General features: G+C 43.5%; 1 protein-coding gene across 2 annotated transcripts in view; it reads left to right on the plus strand.

Annotated features, from left to right (window-relative positions):
- The window catches only part of LOC147433492 (DEA(D/H)-box RNA helicase family protein), a 79,832-nt gene that overhangs the window by 17,201 nt on the left and 46,494 nt on the right, over nt 1-16,137 (plus strand). The window contains exons 2-8 of one of the 2 annotated variants that reach the window (XM_086490174.1): nt 12,865-13,140; nt 13,229-13,552; nt 14,050-14,241; nt 14,341-14,496; nt 14,570-14,867; nt 14,981-15,098; nt 15,327-15,478. In XM_086490174.1, the coding sequence (XP_086346300.1) occupies nt 12,865-13,140; nt 13,229-13,552; nt 14,050-14,241; nt 14,341-14,496; nt 14,570-14,867; nt 14,981-15,098; nt 15,327-15,478 (1,516 nt within the window). Of the gene's footprint in view, nt 1-12,819; nt 13,141-13,228; nt 13,553-14,049; nt 14,242-14,340; nt 14,497-14,569; nt 14,868-14,980; nt 15,099-15,326; nt 15,479-16,137 lie in introns of both variants that reach the window. The other variant, XM_086490175.1, reaches the window with a different exon arrangement.

Genomic DNA, 16,137 nt, shown 5'->3' on the forward strand with positions numbered 1-16,137 from the left:
TGTTTCCAACTTAAGAGCGCATGAATCACAGCCAGTAACTCTTTCTCATAGGCCTGCATGGTCATCTCTGGCCCTTGCAAAATTCTGCTCTCATAGGCTACTACCCTGCCATCTTGCATTAGCACTGCACCAATGCTACTACCACAGGCGTCACACTGGACCACAAATGACTGGATCCGAAGTCATCTTTTCCTTTAAGAGATTAAAAGCTGAAATCTCTTTCTGTGTCCATCTAAAGGTGACTGCCTTCTTTTGAAGAGCATGTAAAGGTGAAGCAATCTCAGCGAAATTTCGGATAAACCTTCTGTAATAGGAGCATAGTCCCAAGAAGCTTCGGACATCATGCACCGTCTTCAAATCTGGCCATGACTTGATCGCTTCAACTTTTGCAGGATCCATTTTGACACCATCCTTTGAGACAATGTGTCCCAGAAAGTGAATCTCTTCCAGAAAAAACTCACTTTTCTTTGCATTGATGAGCAACCTATGACTGCGTAGCTCTTCGAACACAATGGCCAAGTGATGCCTATGCTCCTCTTCATTCTTTGAGTAGACTATCATATTATCAAAGAATGTACCAACAAACTGCTGGTGTGGACGGAAAATTCTGTCCATCATCCTATTGAACGTAGCAGGAGCATTTGTGAGACCAAAGGGCATCACTAAAACTTCGTAAAGGCCAAACGTTGTTCTAAAAGCAGTCTTGTGCACATCCTCTGACCTAATGCGGATCTGATGGTACCCACTCTTTAGATCTATCCTGCTAAACATAGGTGCTCCTAATTTGTCCATAATATCATCAATTCTAGGTATAGGGAACCTATTCTTGATGGTATTCTTGTTCAGTGCACGGTAGTCTATGCACATACGCCATGAGCCATCCTTTTTATGCACCAACAACACTGGAGAACAGAATGGAGATGAACCGGGCTCAATCAACCCCTTTTCTAACAGCTCCTGTACTTGGCCCATTATCTCTTTCTGCTGAGCCGCACTAACCCTGTACGGAGGCTTATTTGGTGGGCTACTGCCTGGCACCAAATCTATCGCATGGTCCTCGGGTCTCTCTGGCGGTAATTGAGACGGTAATGAATCGGAAAAACAGTCACTATACTGTTGTAAAAACATTGACCTTTCTTTATCTAGCATAGATAAATTTGATTCATCACAATTTGATACTTCACGTGCAAAAACCAAGTACGTAGAAAGATGCTTTTTCATTACAGAAGTAATAGCAGAAGTTGATACAGTGGGAATAGACTCCCCTTTAAGCTTTACATCCAGAATGTGAGTCTTTCCCCTGCTCTGTACAGTGATCTTTTTGTTGTAGGCATCCATGATTCCCTGTACACGAAATAACCAAGGAATACCTAACAACACATCACATCCGTCCAGTGGCATGATGTAAAATTCTTCAGCATCTATATAAGACTGGATATGTAGACGCAACTTTCCAATGATGGGTGTCACAGCCTCTGTATGGCCAGGACATGCCAAACCCGCCTCTGCTGTATACCCCATCTCTTCAAGTCTAATTCCCAACTTTGAAGCCAATTCTGGGGAAATGAAGTTGGCTTTGGCACCTGGATCATAGAAGATAAGCACTGTTTGATCCCTAACCTTGCCCCATGCTCTGCAAAGCTCACTTGCATTTGAATTTGGCTTGTCGCCCACCATATCTGGCACTAGACCAGCCATGGGCTTCTTTCCTTTCCTGTCCTCCTTGTCTTCAGAGTCAGTTGGCCTTTTCTTTGTAGGACAATTGTAAGCAATATGGCCAGGCTGCTCACAGATAAAGCATTTGTTCTCTGACCTAAGGACCTTCTTTTGCTCTTCCGACTTGCGAGGAAAACGTCTTTTCCATTTCTTCGCTGGTCCCCTTTCTGATTCAACCGAAGCTTTGTCTTTCCCTGTGTTGGCTTGCTCACGAGTCACTTTCGGAGCCTCCTTGGGAACATACTTCTTCGCTGAATTTTTCTTGGCTGATCCTTCCTTGACGCCAATATTGAATTCACAATCTTCTCCCTTGAGCAAACCATTGCCAGTGTTTGCTACCTCAATGAGCTGCGTCAAAGTAGTGACTTTGGTCTTCGTGCAGTATTTTCTCAATCCTTTGGGTAGGCCACAATAATATTTTTCAATCTGTTCTGCCAATGGCACAAACCTATAGAAAGTTATTGGAAGTAGAGCTTTCCAAAACTTCCGATTGTAGTCATCGAGATTCTTGCAAGTAGCAGCATTAAGCTGGTGCCATTCTGTCATGACATCTGCTTCAAAGTCATCAGATAACCATGCTGCTGCAAAAATTTGCTTGAAGTAAATCCATGTGGACGGAGCTTGCCCTTGCAGCAATAAAGTTGTCCACCATTGTCCCGCATTCCCTGTCAAGAAAGTGGCTGCCTTGCGGACCTTTGAAGCCTCTGTAAAGTTTCCCCCTGCATAGGCCTTGTCAAACTGTTGGAGGAATGAGAGAGCCTTCCTCCTGTCATCAAACCCTGTAAAGGTCGTGAATGTCACACCTTTGCCACCTTCTTTGTACGGAGTTGGCTTTTCCAGCGGCGTTAAATTGTCATATGGAAGTGACTGAAACATGGGAACACTATTAGGGTTCATTTGTGTTCCCTGACCGCAATTAAGTTGACGTGGAAATGCCATATTTGGCTGCTGATTTGTAATTCCAGCCATACCAAAATTTGCCTGTGGCATCCCAAATTGGCCCCGAGTGCTCTTAAACCCTGGTTGCATACCCATGACATTGTACATGGGGTTAGGCATCATCGTTTGAGCACTCTCGAACACTGTTCCTGGCGTGTAAAACTGATTTCTAGGTTCATGACCAGCCATGCTCTGGAATACCGATCCACCTCCAAAATAGCCAGGGTGTACTGAAGGTGGTGGGAAGACCTGTTGCATAGCTTGTAGGTTGCTTCCTTGCCCATTAGAACCAGCTATAGGCTGCTGAAAAGTGGCGGACTGAACTGATACAACTTGAAAGACTGGCATCTCAGCCACCTGTTCTTGCACCTTAGGCACATGTATTGGAGATTGCATGTTCTCCGTTAAGTGTACAGGTGTTTCCATTGACTGTGCAGTATGAATCACATGTGCTCGAGCCTTAACAGGCTTTTGAATATGATCCAGTGACCCAACTTGCTGAGACGGAACAGGAGGTTGCAGAAAGGCTAAAAACCTCGGATTCTGCATTACTTGTGTGAACATAGCCACAACAGTAGCCAACTGGGTCCTGAATATATCATCATCAGTTTGTGGTGGTCTTGAAGACTCACCCACTTCATGTGTTTGTTGACCCTGTGAAGAGGAAACCTCTTCAGTCACATCATCTGGTCTGTCAGCCATAATTACAATTCCATGTGTTTGGTCTATGATCCCCTGTGTCTTCAAGCCCAAACTATCCAAGGCTCACTTCTATGGGAAAAAGTGATTTAATCCCGGCAATGGAATTGAAATGGGCCTGTTCAATCCAAAAAGGGCGGTAGACTTTACTTCAAACCTTGATTTAGCTTTCACCCATTATTAGTCGTTTATTTTACCTGTACTTTCAAGACACAACAAAGGGGAGAGGGATACAGGCTGCTAGATTGCACCTGTATGAGTAGACCGACACCAGATTGGCCCTAAACCTGGAAAAATACACAGCAGTCTGTAATTTACTGTTTTGGGCTTCGTTTCGCGTGCCGGTCGCGTCCGTAGCAAGTCCTCGAGCTCCCGCACCTGTAGGGCTACTTGCCCTTTGAATCGGACGAGATTTCTGGCGTGAAACCTCTTCGAATTCACCTGTGCCTGCGGGGGATTAGCCGCTAGCTAATCCAGTACCTGTGCAAGAGGCTCTTGCCTCGGCAATCGCGCATGAACCCACACAACTGTACATTGGTCAAATGAAAAACCCACTAGTGGGGCATAACATACTGCCATAGGGGAGAGAGAGGGCAGTGCGTAGCGTGCAGGGCATCACTCTTGGCATCGCACTGTACATAGGAGGGAAAGCAAGCACTCCATAGCTCTTAACCTGTGACAGACTGAAAATGAGCCTCTCCCAGCTTAAAATTCAGCGCCACCTTCTCTTGCATGAGGAAAGTGCACCAGAATGTGCCACTTGGCGCATTTACAAGCATTTTCCCGTTTCGGGGTTGCCGCCTAAAAATCTCCCAACCAGTCACCCAGTTGACTTCACGGCAGAGTAAGAAAATATTCTCCTTGTCATTCCGGAGGTAATGACGCAAACACATTTTCAAGTCCCAAAATAGCAGTTCCCTAAATTTTAGGAGATGCTTCCATTGTATCTTTCTAGGTCATCTAACCCTCTATGTATACTGCAGCCACACCCAGAACTGAAATGTAGCCTCTGTAACAAAGGATTTCAGTTTGGCTAGTCAATGACCCCACTTGGCTAACCATAGTCCTTGTCCAACTTTAGTGCTCTCTTGCCCTCAGGCCTGGACTCCCTCTGGACAATTCCACACTAGCTATGTAATGCAGGGTAGTTAGATTTCCCGAGGGGTGTTTCCAAAAAGTGAAAGTAAATAGATAATAAGAAAGAAATCAACAAAAAGGATAGATAGTAGTCACACGCTGGTGACACTAACCCTAATTTCTGTCAGAAACCCTAACTGTTGAAACCCTAATTCTATCTGAAACCCTAACCAACCCTAATTCTACCCGAAACCCTAATTTTGTTGAAACCCTAATCTTAAAATAAAAAACCCTAATTCTGTCCGAAATCCTAACCCTAAAATCAAAAACCAAAACCCTAACCCTAACCCTGATTTGCCTACGTGGCAGGTTGACACGTGGCCTGCCGTACGGAGACTAGCGCGATTTAGGAAAAGCTGGCAGCTTTTTGGCTTTGCTTTTGGACCAAAAGCTTTTGAGTTTTAAAAGCTTTTTATTGTAACTGCTTTTCAGGCCAAGGGCCTTTAAATATGAGGCTAGGGCTCATTCTCTAGCATGCTTCCTGGAGAAGGTGCAGAGTCTGGAGTACCGGCTTGTACTGTGTTGATGCAATATAAAGAAATACCGAAAGGGGCGCCAAGGTTTGGGGCCAATACTCTCTGGGGTGAAATTCCGCCACTCCGCGTCGCGTGTCGTCTCTCTCTTTCAGTTCAGTTGTTATTGAAGTGCTAAAAGTCTGTTTAGTCTGTTCTTTTCTATTGGCACGTGGTGCCCGCCTTGTGCCATAAGACTTCAACGATTGGTGAGGAGGCACCAGGCTAAAGGGCACGCTAATATGTTGAAGAGGTAGGGCAGCCAGCATGTCATGCGCCAAGAGGTGCGAGCACGAAGAGATAGCAGCCAGCGTGGACATGCAGCATGTGTTTCAGAATTCAGCAGTGTTTCCAGAAATTCAGCCAACGCTTTGTGAAAGGGTGTAATTGTCTGGGAAGGGGTGCCACGAAAGTGGAGGGGTGCCCTTTCGCGAAGAGGTACCCTGGTGTTCTTTCACATGAAGAGGTGCGAGCGCAAAGGTTCAATTCAGCTAGTGATTCAACAATTCGTCGATTTCAATAGTCCAGCACTTGTGCACAACGGCATGTCACTTTGGGTGAGGGGTACTACCCGAGAAAAGGGCGCGTGAAGAGGCACCAACAGATGGGTTCTCGAACTGCACGGGGTAAGTAGCCGATACACATCCGTGTTCTATTCTTTATTTATAGAATTGGAACAGAAAAATTCATGTTACCTTATACGCATATGCGTGTGTGTACCACCTTTCTTCTGCTTCCATGCAACTCCGGGAAGGGGGTAGAGTGTAGCGGCGAGGGTGAGAGGCTCACAACCTTCGGGTCCCGAAAAAAATTTGCTCTGATACCACTGTAAGGATTCTTGGTACTAATCCTTAATCAAGTACTTAAACTCATGATTAAGACTTAAGAAACTTGAACCGAACTCAAAAACAAGACTCAGAAGACTCTGTGTTTGATTGATTGATTGAATGCTTGAAAACTGAGTACAATAGGCTCCTTATATAGGAGACGAAGAGACAAATGAAAAGACACGGCTCATGGTGAAGAGACGCGACTTTAGACGTAAATACACATCCTTTCGGCAAAGAGCTGCAACCATTGGGCGAAGAGTCGCACGCGTAGAGCGAAGGGGTGTGACTAGTCGTCGAAGAGTGTTGGCGAAGAGATATGTCTTTTGGGCAAAGGGGTGTGACCATCCAAGCGTAGGGTGATGAGTGCGCAGCAATGTGTGCAAGTGATAGAGCACGAGGAGATGTGCAAGACTTGAGCCTTGGAGAGGAGGCGTTGGTGTGCAAAGATGGGGGCGTGAGAGGTCAAAGTAGGAGAGAGAGAGAGAGGTTGCACGATTCTTGTAAGGGGAATAAGTTGAAAGTGAAATGGGCTCTCATTCCCTTTATTAAAGTATAGGACCATTTTTAAGTTAGTGGCCAAGTTCAATGTGAACTTGGCCAAAGGTTAGTAACTTTTAAAAACTATACACAAAAGGGGTCATTTGGGCTGGCCATTTGGGCCTTTAACCCAACAACCTCCCACTTAAAGGCATAAATGCGCCTTTAAGCTACATGACTCCCACCAACGTTATGCATAGTTGATGTTGTGCTTTGGGTAAGCACTTAGTGAGAGCATCTGCTGGATTTTGTGATGGATGGGCCTTAACCAATGTAATAAGGCCATCCTCAAGCACTTGCTTTGTGCGTGCATGAAACATGGCATTCTTTGCCAGACATATGGCACTCTGGCTATCACAACCAAGCATAGGTGCCTTGTCAGGCAAACCAAAATCACTGCATAGACGTGCTAACCAAATGGCTTCTTTGGAAGCCTCAGTAACTGAAATATATTCAGCCTTTGTAGTAGACAATGCAACTACCTTTTGCAATCTAGAACACCATGAAACAGCACCTCTTGCAACATAACCACTTGTGGATTTCGGTGTATCCACGTCACTAGCCATGTCAGAGTCACAAAATCCCTTCAACTCCAATGGTCCTTTACCATAGCAGAGGCATTTGTTTTTAGTCCCTTTCAAGTACCTCATAATGGACTTCACTGCATCCCAATGCAACCTGCCTGGATGAGCCATAAACTGGCTCACAACTCCCACTGCATGGGCTATGTCAAGCCTAGTAGCAACCATAGCATACATAAGTGAACCACAAGCTGAAGCGTAAGGCACACTTTGCATGTCATTGGCTTCTTCCTTTGACTTGGGGCAATCATCCTTGGAGATTTTGACATATGGTTGTAATGGCATGCAAAGAGGCTTTGCTTCAGCCATGTTAAATCTGTCCAACACCTTTTCAATGTACTTTTCTTGCGACAAATACAATATGCTATGGTCCCTTTGCCTTCTAACCCTCACTCCAAGTATATGTTCAGTTGCCCCAAGGTCTTTCATGGAAAATGCAGATTTCAGCAGCTCTTTAAGGGTATCAACTGTGCTTCTTTTCTTTGCAGCTATCAACATATCATCCACATAGAGCACAAGAATGATAGGGTTGCCATCCTCAACAAACAATGGTCTGGATGGCTTCTTTTGTAACCATGTTTGAGCATGAAGCGGTCAAACTTCTTGTACCATTGTCTACATGATTGTTTCAGACCATACAAGCTTCTATTGAGCATACATACCAAATGTTCCTTGCCAGGAATAACAAAACCCTCGGGTTGCTTCATGTAAAGCTCTTCCTCTACATCACCATGCAAGAAAGCGGTATGTACATCCATTTGGTCCAATTCCAAATCAAGGGCAGCCACTATGGCAAACAATACATGCAAAGTGGTCATCTTCACTACAGGAGAGAACACTTCCTGAAAGTCTATGCCCTTGGTTTGAATATATCCCTTTGCAACCAGCCTTGTCTTATACTTGGGTTTTGCATCAAGTGTCTTGATTTTATACACCCATTTGTTAGGAATAGCCTTCCTACCTTTGGGCAACTCAACCAAATCCCAAGTATGATTAGCATGCAAAGCTTTAATCTCTTCCTGCATAGCAAGCTCCCACTTGTCGCTGTGCTCACATGTCTTTGCCTCTTTATACGTAGAGGCTCTCCCTCATCTGGCAACATAATGTAATGCAAAGAGGGATCATATCTACTCACAGTCCGTCTTGGACGAGTAGACCGCCTCACCCAATGATCCACATTATGCGGTAATGGGTCGCCATCAGGTGGCATGATAAAGTCAGTAACAATGGGCTGCTGTACATGATTTTCAGCACCATTTTCATCATTGTTTTGTGCTGCAAATGCCCTTCAGGAGCTGCAATTTTTTGCCCAACATCATCTGGCTCAAACACCACTGGATCATCTACATTTTCAGCCATATTTGGTGCATCTTGAGGGTCAAGAATAGGCCTAATAGGTGGCTGGTCATGCTGAAATTTGACCCTTTTATGGTCATGCTGAAATTTGACCCTTTTATGGTCATGCTTTGAGGCACAATTGTTTTGAAGCAGCCTTGCCTCATTAAAAACAACATCCCGCTGAGTACAACCCTTTTGGGCTGAGGTAACCAAATCCTGTAACCCATTTCGCCTTCTTCACCATATCCCATGAAGAGGCCTTAATGGACTTGGCATCTAGTTTGCTTCTCAACTCAGGTCTAATATGCACAAAAGCTTCGCAACCAAAAATGCGTAAGTGATCATATGAAGCAGACTTGCCAGACCAAACCTCTTCAGGGATGTCACCTTTCAAAGACATGTGAGGGGATCGATTGCATATATGCACTGCAGTTTTCAAAGCTTCTCCCCAAAATCCATGAGAAAGATTAGCTGTGGACAGCATGCATCTCACCCTCTCACAGTGTCCTATTGAATCTTTCAGCCACACCATTAGAAGAGGGGTTGTATGGCACAATAAGCTCCTTCTTAATGCCCAAATTTTCACAAAATTTGTTAAATTCAGCACTTGTGAACTCTCCCCCATTGTCCGTACGCAAGTATTTCAGCTTTCCACCTGTTTGGGTGGTCACAAATGCATGAAATTTCTTAAACGCAACAAAGGCTTCATCCTTAGATTTAAGCAAATAAACCCGAATGATCATCAACAAAGGAGACAAAATAGCATGCACCTCCCATAGACTTAGTAGGCATGCTACATACATCAGAATGTACAAGATCAAGGACACAAGATTTACGAGAGACACAGGAGTAATAAGAACGCTTTACTTGCTTGCCATATTGACATTCATTACTAAAGTCAAGCTTTGTGCCTTTAGCATTAAGCTTGTTCAAAGTACAAAGCTTAGAAAGGCCCTTTTGGCTCATATGGCCAAGCCTCTTGTGCCATAACTCCATGTGAGAGTTAATTTCAGCCAACGCAATAAACTTGTCCAACATGGCCTTTCCATGCATGCAGTAAAGTGTCCCTTTCTTTGTGCCCTTTACAATCAACCTTGAGCCTTTAGTCATTTTCCATGATCCTCTCTCAAACAAGATGCTGTAACCATGCATATCCATCTGACCAACAAAAAGCAGACTCTTCTTGATTCCCGGCACATATCTAACATCATGCAAGACAAGCTCATTTGTGCTATCTATGGAGAGATGCACAATGCCAATACCCTCAATGGAACATGCATGATTGTTTCCAAGGTATACATGGCCATGCTTGCTTGCATCAAAATTAGAGAAACACTCCTTGATAGGAGTCACATGAAATGAAGCATCGGAATCAACTATCCAAGTCTGGGATAATGCATCATTGACAGTCAACAAAGCATCAATAAGATCACTCTTGGTGATCTGCATGTCCTGTGAATGAACATTAAAGCATCAATAAGATCACTCTTGGTGATCTGCATGTCTTGTGAATGAACATTAAGAGAGGCATCAAGGTCATAAGCATCATCATCTGACAAAGTGGCACACAAGATGTCCTCTACATCTAATAGCTCCTCAATCTCAACACTAGAAGCCACATTGGCCTTCTCTTTGTCCTTTGAGCTGTCCTGTGCATCTGTCTTGACTTCCTTCTTTTGTTTCTTTTTATCTCCGCCATTCTTTTTTCGTTCTAACTCGGCTTTGTAGTACCTGCAATCGGGTTTCTTGTGACCTTTCCTGCCACATTGATAGCAAGTCACATCACCCTTGCCTTTGCTGGCAGTTCCCCTTTCCTTACTCTTACTCTTACTCTTTTGTGCATAGACATTCTTCTTCTCTGTGTTGCCTCTAACCATGTTGGCAGAGCTGTCTCCCTCTCCACCTGCTTTCCTCTTGATTTCCTCATTCAAGATAGAACCCCTAACACCATCAAAGGTCAAATTGGGGTTATTCGACAATGAAACCACCAATGTTTTCCATGAATCAGGTAAGGTCATAAGCAAGAAGATAGCTTTCACCTTATCATCAAAAGGGGGCAAACCTGAATTCTGTAATTGCGACAAAGTACCTGTAAACAACGACAAGTGCTCTGCAGCGCTCTTGGACTCATCTAGCTGCATTCCAACAAGTTTTCGCATCAAATGCACTTGGTTGACAGGCGTTGTATTCGCATACATCGCCTTTAACTTCTCCCACACATCAAAAGCATTTGTGAGACCTTTCAAATCAATGATTGTCTCATCGGTCATGGCCATTTTGATGTATATAACTGCCTTCTTGTTCAGGATAACCCATGCTTCATCCGACATATCCTGTGGCTTTACCTGTTCAAGGGCCCCTTCACAATCCTTAAGAAATAGGATTCCTTGGATCCTGTCTTTCCAAAGGTCGAAACCTGTTCCATCGAACCTCCGAATCTCGAAGAGATTTTTCACATCCGAAGAAGATGAGGCCATTGATGCACGAATAAGAGGGCTAATACGCTGAATTTTTGGGCAAAATGCTAAAACCGGAGTATTAACCTCACAGAAGTGTGCACTACAGCTCCACATGGTCACAATAGCAATTTGGGGCAAAATGGGTCAATTTAGGCACAAAAACAATTTCTGAAATTTCTGCGCAGGAAATTTCAGCAAGTGAATTTGTGCTCAAAAACAACAATTTTAGTTTTTTTTAGCCTCACAGGACATACATAAGGCTAATGCATAGCCTTTAGAAGCATGTATGAGCAAAAGCCCCAATTTGTAGCATCAAATTGTAGAAAATTGAGCCACAAATGGTCATACATAGCCCAAACTTGTCAAATGTGCATAAATTGCATCAATTTGTACTTTCCTCAATGTAGATGCATCAAAAATACACTTGCAAAAACCTGTGTAAATCTGAAATTTGTTGAAAATACCTGTTTTGGGACCTGTTTTTCAGCAATTTCTTTGTTTTCGGGTAGCGGGGACCTAGTAAAGATGTTCCCTCACCTTAATACATGATTTGCAAAACTTGTATTTTCCCGTCATAACCTGTAATTTACTGATTTTGACCTAATTTCAGCTTGTTTTAGGTCAATTTGACCAGCCGGGAATCCTCTAGTGTCCGGGGACGAGTCCTTTGGCGATAAAATTGCAAAACCTCGCGTGAAAGTTGACCTCCTTGGTTGAAAATCAGCGTTTGCAGGTTTGGAAGCAAACCCTAAATTTGCTTTGATATCAGTTGATGAGTGCGTAGCAATGTGTGCAAGTGATAGAGCACGAGGAGATGTGCAAGACTTGAGCCTTGGAGAGGAGGCGTTGGTGTGCAGAGATGGGGGCGTGAGAGGTCGAAGTAGGAGAGAGAGAGAGGCTGCACGAATCTTGTAAGGGGAATAAGTTGAAAGTGAATTGGGTTCTCATTCCCTTTATTAAAGAATAGGACCATTTTTAAGTTAGTGGCCAAGTTCAATGTGAACTTGGCCAAAGGTTAGTAACCTTTAAAAACTATACACAAAAGGGGTCATTTAGGCTGGCCATTTGGGCCTTTAACCCAACATAGGGGTCCTCCTTGGCATGGCAGTTCGCGTATCTGCAACTAGGAGTGGATGTAATATTGTTAACATAGTCACAATCGTGACAGGTGCATCCCAACAGAAGAGACATCACCGTCGCAAGAAGACTCTACACCAAAAATCTGGTAGAGAGATAGCCTCTAGCCCTTGTCAATGATCAACAGGGCTATGACATTCTTCAACCTGCAAGCAGAAGTAGTGTATGGTGCAAATTTGAAGGTGAGGTTGGTACCGCCCAAGGGACCCACCTACCCAAACCCACCAAACTAATTCCAAACTTAAATCACCCATCAAAGAGGAGAAAAAACAAAAAAGAACTAGTTGTAAACAAGTATAACGGGCAAACATACACGCACACACACCTCTGCCACAAGCAGTCATGCAAAACGTACTCACCCAAGCACATGCAGATCCACAAGCACAAGCATCACTCACAAAAGAAATAAGGCGCATACAAGCAAGCAAGCTTAACATAAAGAAATCATGAGAAACAAAGAAAAAAATTGTCTAAGAATAGCAAACAAAATGAAAGGAACGAAACCGACATAGGCAGCACATGTGACATAAGAGGGGAACAGATATGTGGTGAAAGTGGCCAAGTAGAGCACTTGTGGTTCTATAAACCTTAAGCGACCACTGTAGTTATAAGTATGGTGGTTGCGTTTGTCACAGTGGAAAATCAATCTATTGCGTCCAGGGCCTCTCTCTCTCTCTCTCTCTCTCTCTCTATGCATCCCAAGGTTTAAAATTTGATTTTGCATGTTACTTTTTTTGTGATCTTTTCTTTTGTCCGTGTATGATGCTGGAAAAATCTTGCATTGGATGGTGGTGGAATTGGTGAATCATAGATTACAAAATGGGTTGGAACTTTGTACCATTTCTAGACATGACTATGGTAATTAGTCCATTATACTGATTTGTTAAATGACCCGCTGTATTGCACTGGTTGCTTGTGCTACATGAAATAACAGGGTCCTGGGGTCTATGGTATCATGACCTGAAAGCATTTTACACAGGCTGTGGAGAAACTGTTTCGTATGCAATGGGGAGCTATGGATGGCGTTGGAGCACTGATTATTTCTCCAACCAGAGAGTTGGCTGTCCAGATCTTTGAAGAGCTTCGCAAAGTTGGCAAACATCATAGCCTTAGTGGTGGTCTGCTCATAGGGGGGCGGAAAGATGTTGATTCAGAGAAGGGGCGAGTAAATAAATTAAATATACTGGTCTGCACACCAGGGCGTCTGCTACAGCACATGGATGAGACTCCCAACTTCGACTGCTCTCAGTTGCAGGTAATGCAAGGACTGCATCTACACCTAGTAAGTGTACAATGCTCAATCATGTTCTAAGATTCATGATATAAGAATTCTGTTGTACTAGGTGTTGGTGCTTGATGAGGCTGACAGGATTTTGGACATGGGCTTTGCAAACACTTTAAATGCAATAGTGACTCAGTTACCTAAGCAGAGGCAAACACTGCTGTTTTCTGCAACCCAGACAAAATCAGTGAAGGATCTTGCGAGGCTCAGCTTGAAGGACCCAGAGTACCTTGCGGTGCATGCTGAGTCAGCTGTTGCAACTCCAGCTCGGCTGCAGCAAACAGCTATGATTGTCCCACTTAATGAGAAGATGGACACACTCTGGAGTTTCATCAAAACCCATCTTCAATCCAAAACGCTCGTTTTTTTGTCTAGTTGCAAGCAGGTACTTGTTTAAGACTTTTTGCAAATGCATAGGCTTCCACTCAGCACATGATGGCAGGTAGAAAATATCTAAGGAAATACCTTTTCTGTAATAGTTTAAGCTTTTTTGGGTAAGTTTTGGGGGCAAAGCTGGCAAATTAAAGTTCCTTTTTGGGCTAGATCTCAAAGGGTGCCCTTAAGGAGTTTAAAGGGTCACATGATCCCTATTGTTTAAATGGGATAGTCAAATGTCGGGTCACCTGAGCCTCTTTGCTCGTGCCTATTCTCTATCTTATTTTGCACCTTGCATTTCTTTGAAGTGGATGGGTGCTCTATATGTCGCAGATATTTTTTTAGAACATTTACCGAGGAGCGTGACATGATGTTGATACATCCCACTCATCTTTTTGGCCAAGTCTCCCTTCCTGCTGCCTTGTTAAGAGCAGTTGGTTTGAGCATGTGGTACTAGAGATAATGATTTGTAGCACTAAGCACAACTGCTTTTTGTGCAATTCACAGGTGAAATTTGTTTTGGAGAGTTTCAAGCGACTACGCCCAGGTGTGCCATTAAAATGCTTGCATGGGCGCATGAAGCAAACTCAAAGAATGGTCGTGTTCTTCAAATTTTGCGAAGAAAAGCACTCGGTTCTGTTTGCCACTGATATTGCAGCACGGGGTCTTGATTTTCCAGCAGTGGACTGGGTAGTTCAGGTAGCAGGTCTGTTTGATTTTATTGCACTGCAAGATAGACCTCAGGTTGCTGGACTGTGCCTTTTGATGCTAAATGCATTGCTATGCATGATCATGCAGGTGGACTGCCCTGAAGATGTCCCTTCTTATATACATCGTGTTGGGCGAACGGCACGTTATACATCTGGTGGCCGCTCTGTGATCTTTTTATCACCTTCTGAAGCAAAAATGATTGAAGAATTACAGGCAGCTAAGATTCCAATCAAAGTTATCAAGGTACTTCCATTTCACCAAGTCTTTACTTTTTTTGGTGGATGGACCTTTGTCTAATGAAATGTGCCTTTATCAGCCAAATCGGGACAAGATTCAAGCAGTGTCAGGTCCCCTGGCCGGTCTCTTATCAAAAGATCCAGATCTAAAGTACATGGCTCAGCGTGCTTTTATCACGTACATAAGATCTATACATATACGTGGAGACAAAGAGATATTTGATGTTACAAAGCTTCCTCTGGACGAGTATTCTCTGTCATTAGGTTTACCGACTACCCCTCGCATTCGCTTTTTGAAGAAAGGCATGGGCACTGTCAGTGAGAATGTAAAGTTGAAGCATGATGACGATGCACACACTGAAAATGACAAGGATTCAGGTATTGCTTACTTGTATGTGTGACACTGTTGTTATCTTGGCATGTATTCATTTTTGTAACTAAAGCTATGTTCCTTGTAGTCTGACAAGTTTTTTTTTTGGTTCATTTATTAGACCAGAGCCCCTTTGGGACAGATGAGAAGGTTTCTGTTGACTTGCATGGTGAGAAGCTTTTAACAAAGAAAAGACCTGTTAAGGAGGAGAATGAACAAGAGCCTAAAGTGGAAGATAGGTTTGATGCCTTACTCAAATTTTTTTATGGTTTGCTTGTGAGAAATTGCTACAGCTTGCTATAACAATCAGGTGGTGGTCTTGATCATTGAGCCTATTGTGATATTCTGCCTTTGACTACTGCTTTTCCAAAAACTGTTGCTAAGCCTGATGCTAATTGTTTATTGATTTCTATGCAGTTGGTTCTTGATTTGTAAGATTTTGATTGTTTTGGGTGCTGTCTTTGCAGTCTTGGCACTAGGATCAACAAGAAAAAGAAGTTGAAAATCAATCCAAATAGACCAGCAGGAAAGAGATTTGTTTTTGATGATGAAGGCAATGCATTACCGCCTCTCGCAGCATTTAGTAAAGGGAGTTCAGATGAAGAGCTTCTAACCAAAGGTTGCACATCCATCTCTCTCTCTCTCTCTCTCTCTCTCTCTCTCTCTCTCTCTCTCTCTCAGTTCAGTTTTGTATCAGTTTTGTTTCATTTGTCTTTCCGATAGACGGATGACATACACACCATGTACATTTGATTTGTCTCATAGGCCGATTTCGGCCTGACATAGACGTTAAAAATCTTTCTTTCTTTCTCTCTCTCTCTCTCTCTCTCTCTCTCTCTCTCTCTCTCTCTCTCTCTGTGTGCATGTGTGTCATGCTTATGACTCTTTGCATAGGTCCATATACAAGAAATATGGGAAAAACCCTGAAAGGTATACAATTTGATCATGGGGCATAGAAGCCAAGGGATTATAAAACCCCTAGGAAATGCCTCCAAAATCATCCACATCCACTCTGACATGTCTGGATGTTGTACCCCCCTAAAACACACACATACACACACATCTGAAAGTCCATCTTAAGAGCATGATGAAAACAAGGGAATCAAAATTAAGCTCCACACACACCTGACACGCGCACACACACACACGCATGCAAACACCCATAGTTCAGAACAAGGAAGTGCAAGCAAAAAGAAACCTAAAAGCCAGGCAAACCAAAAGACAGGAAAGCAAGCAGGCAAGCGAAAGGAAGAGCGGTCCCGCCTGAATTTCGATACT

The sequence above is a fragment of the Adiantum capillus-veneris genome, chromosome 19 (genome assembly GCF_014529385.1).
Source record: "Adiantum capillus-veneris isolate H3 chromosome 19, ASM1452938v2, whole genome shotgun sequence".
Classification (NCBI taxonomy): domain Eukaryota; kingdom Viridiplantae; phylum Streptophyta; class Polypodiopsida; order Polypodiales; family Pteridaceae; genus Adiantum; species Adiantum capillus-veneris.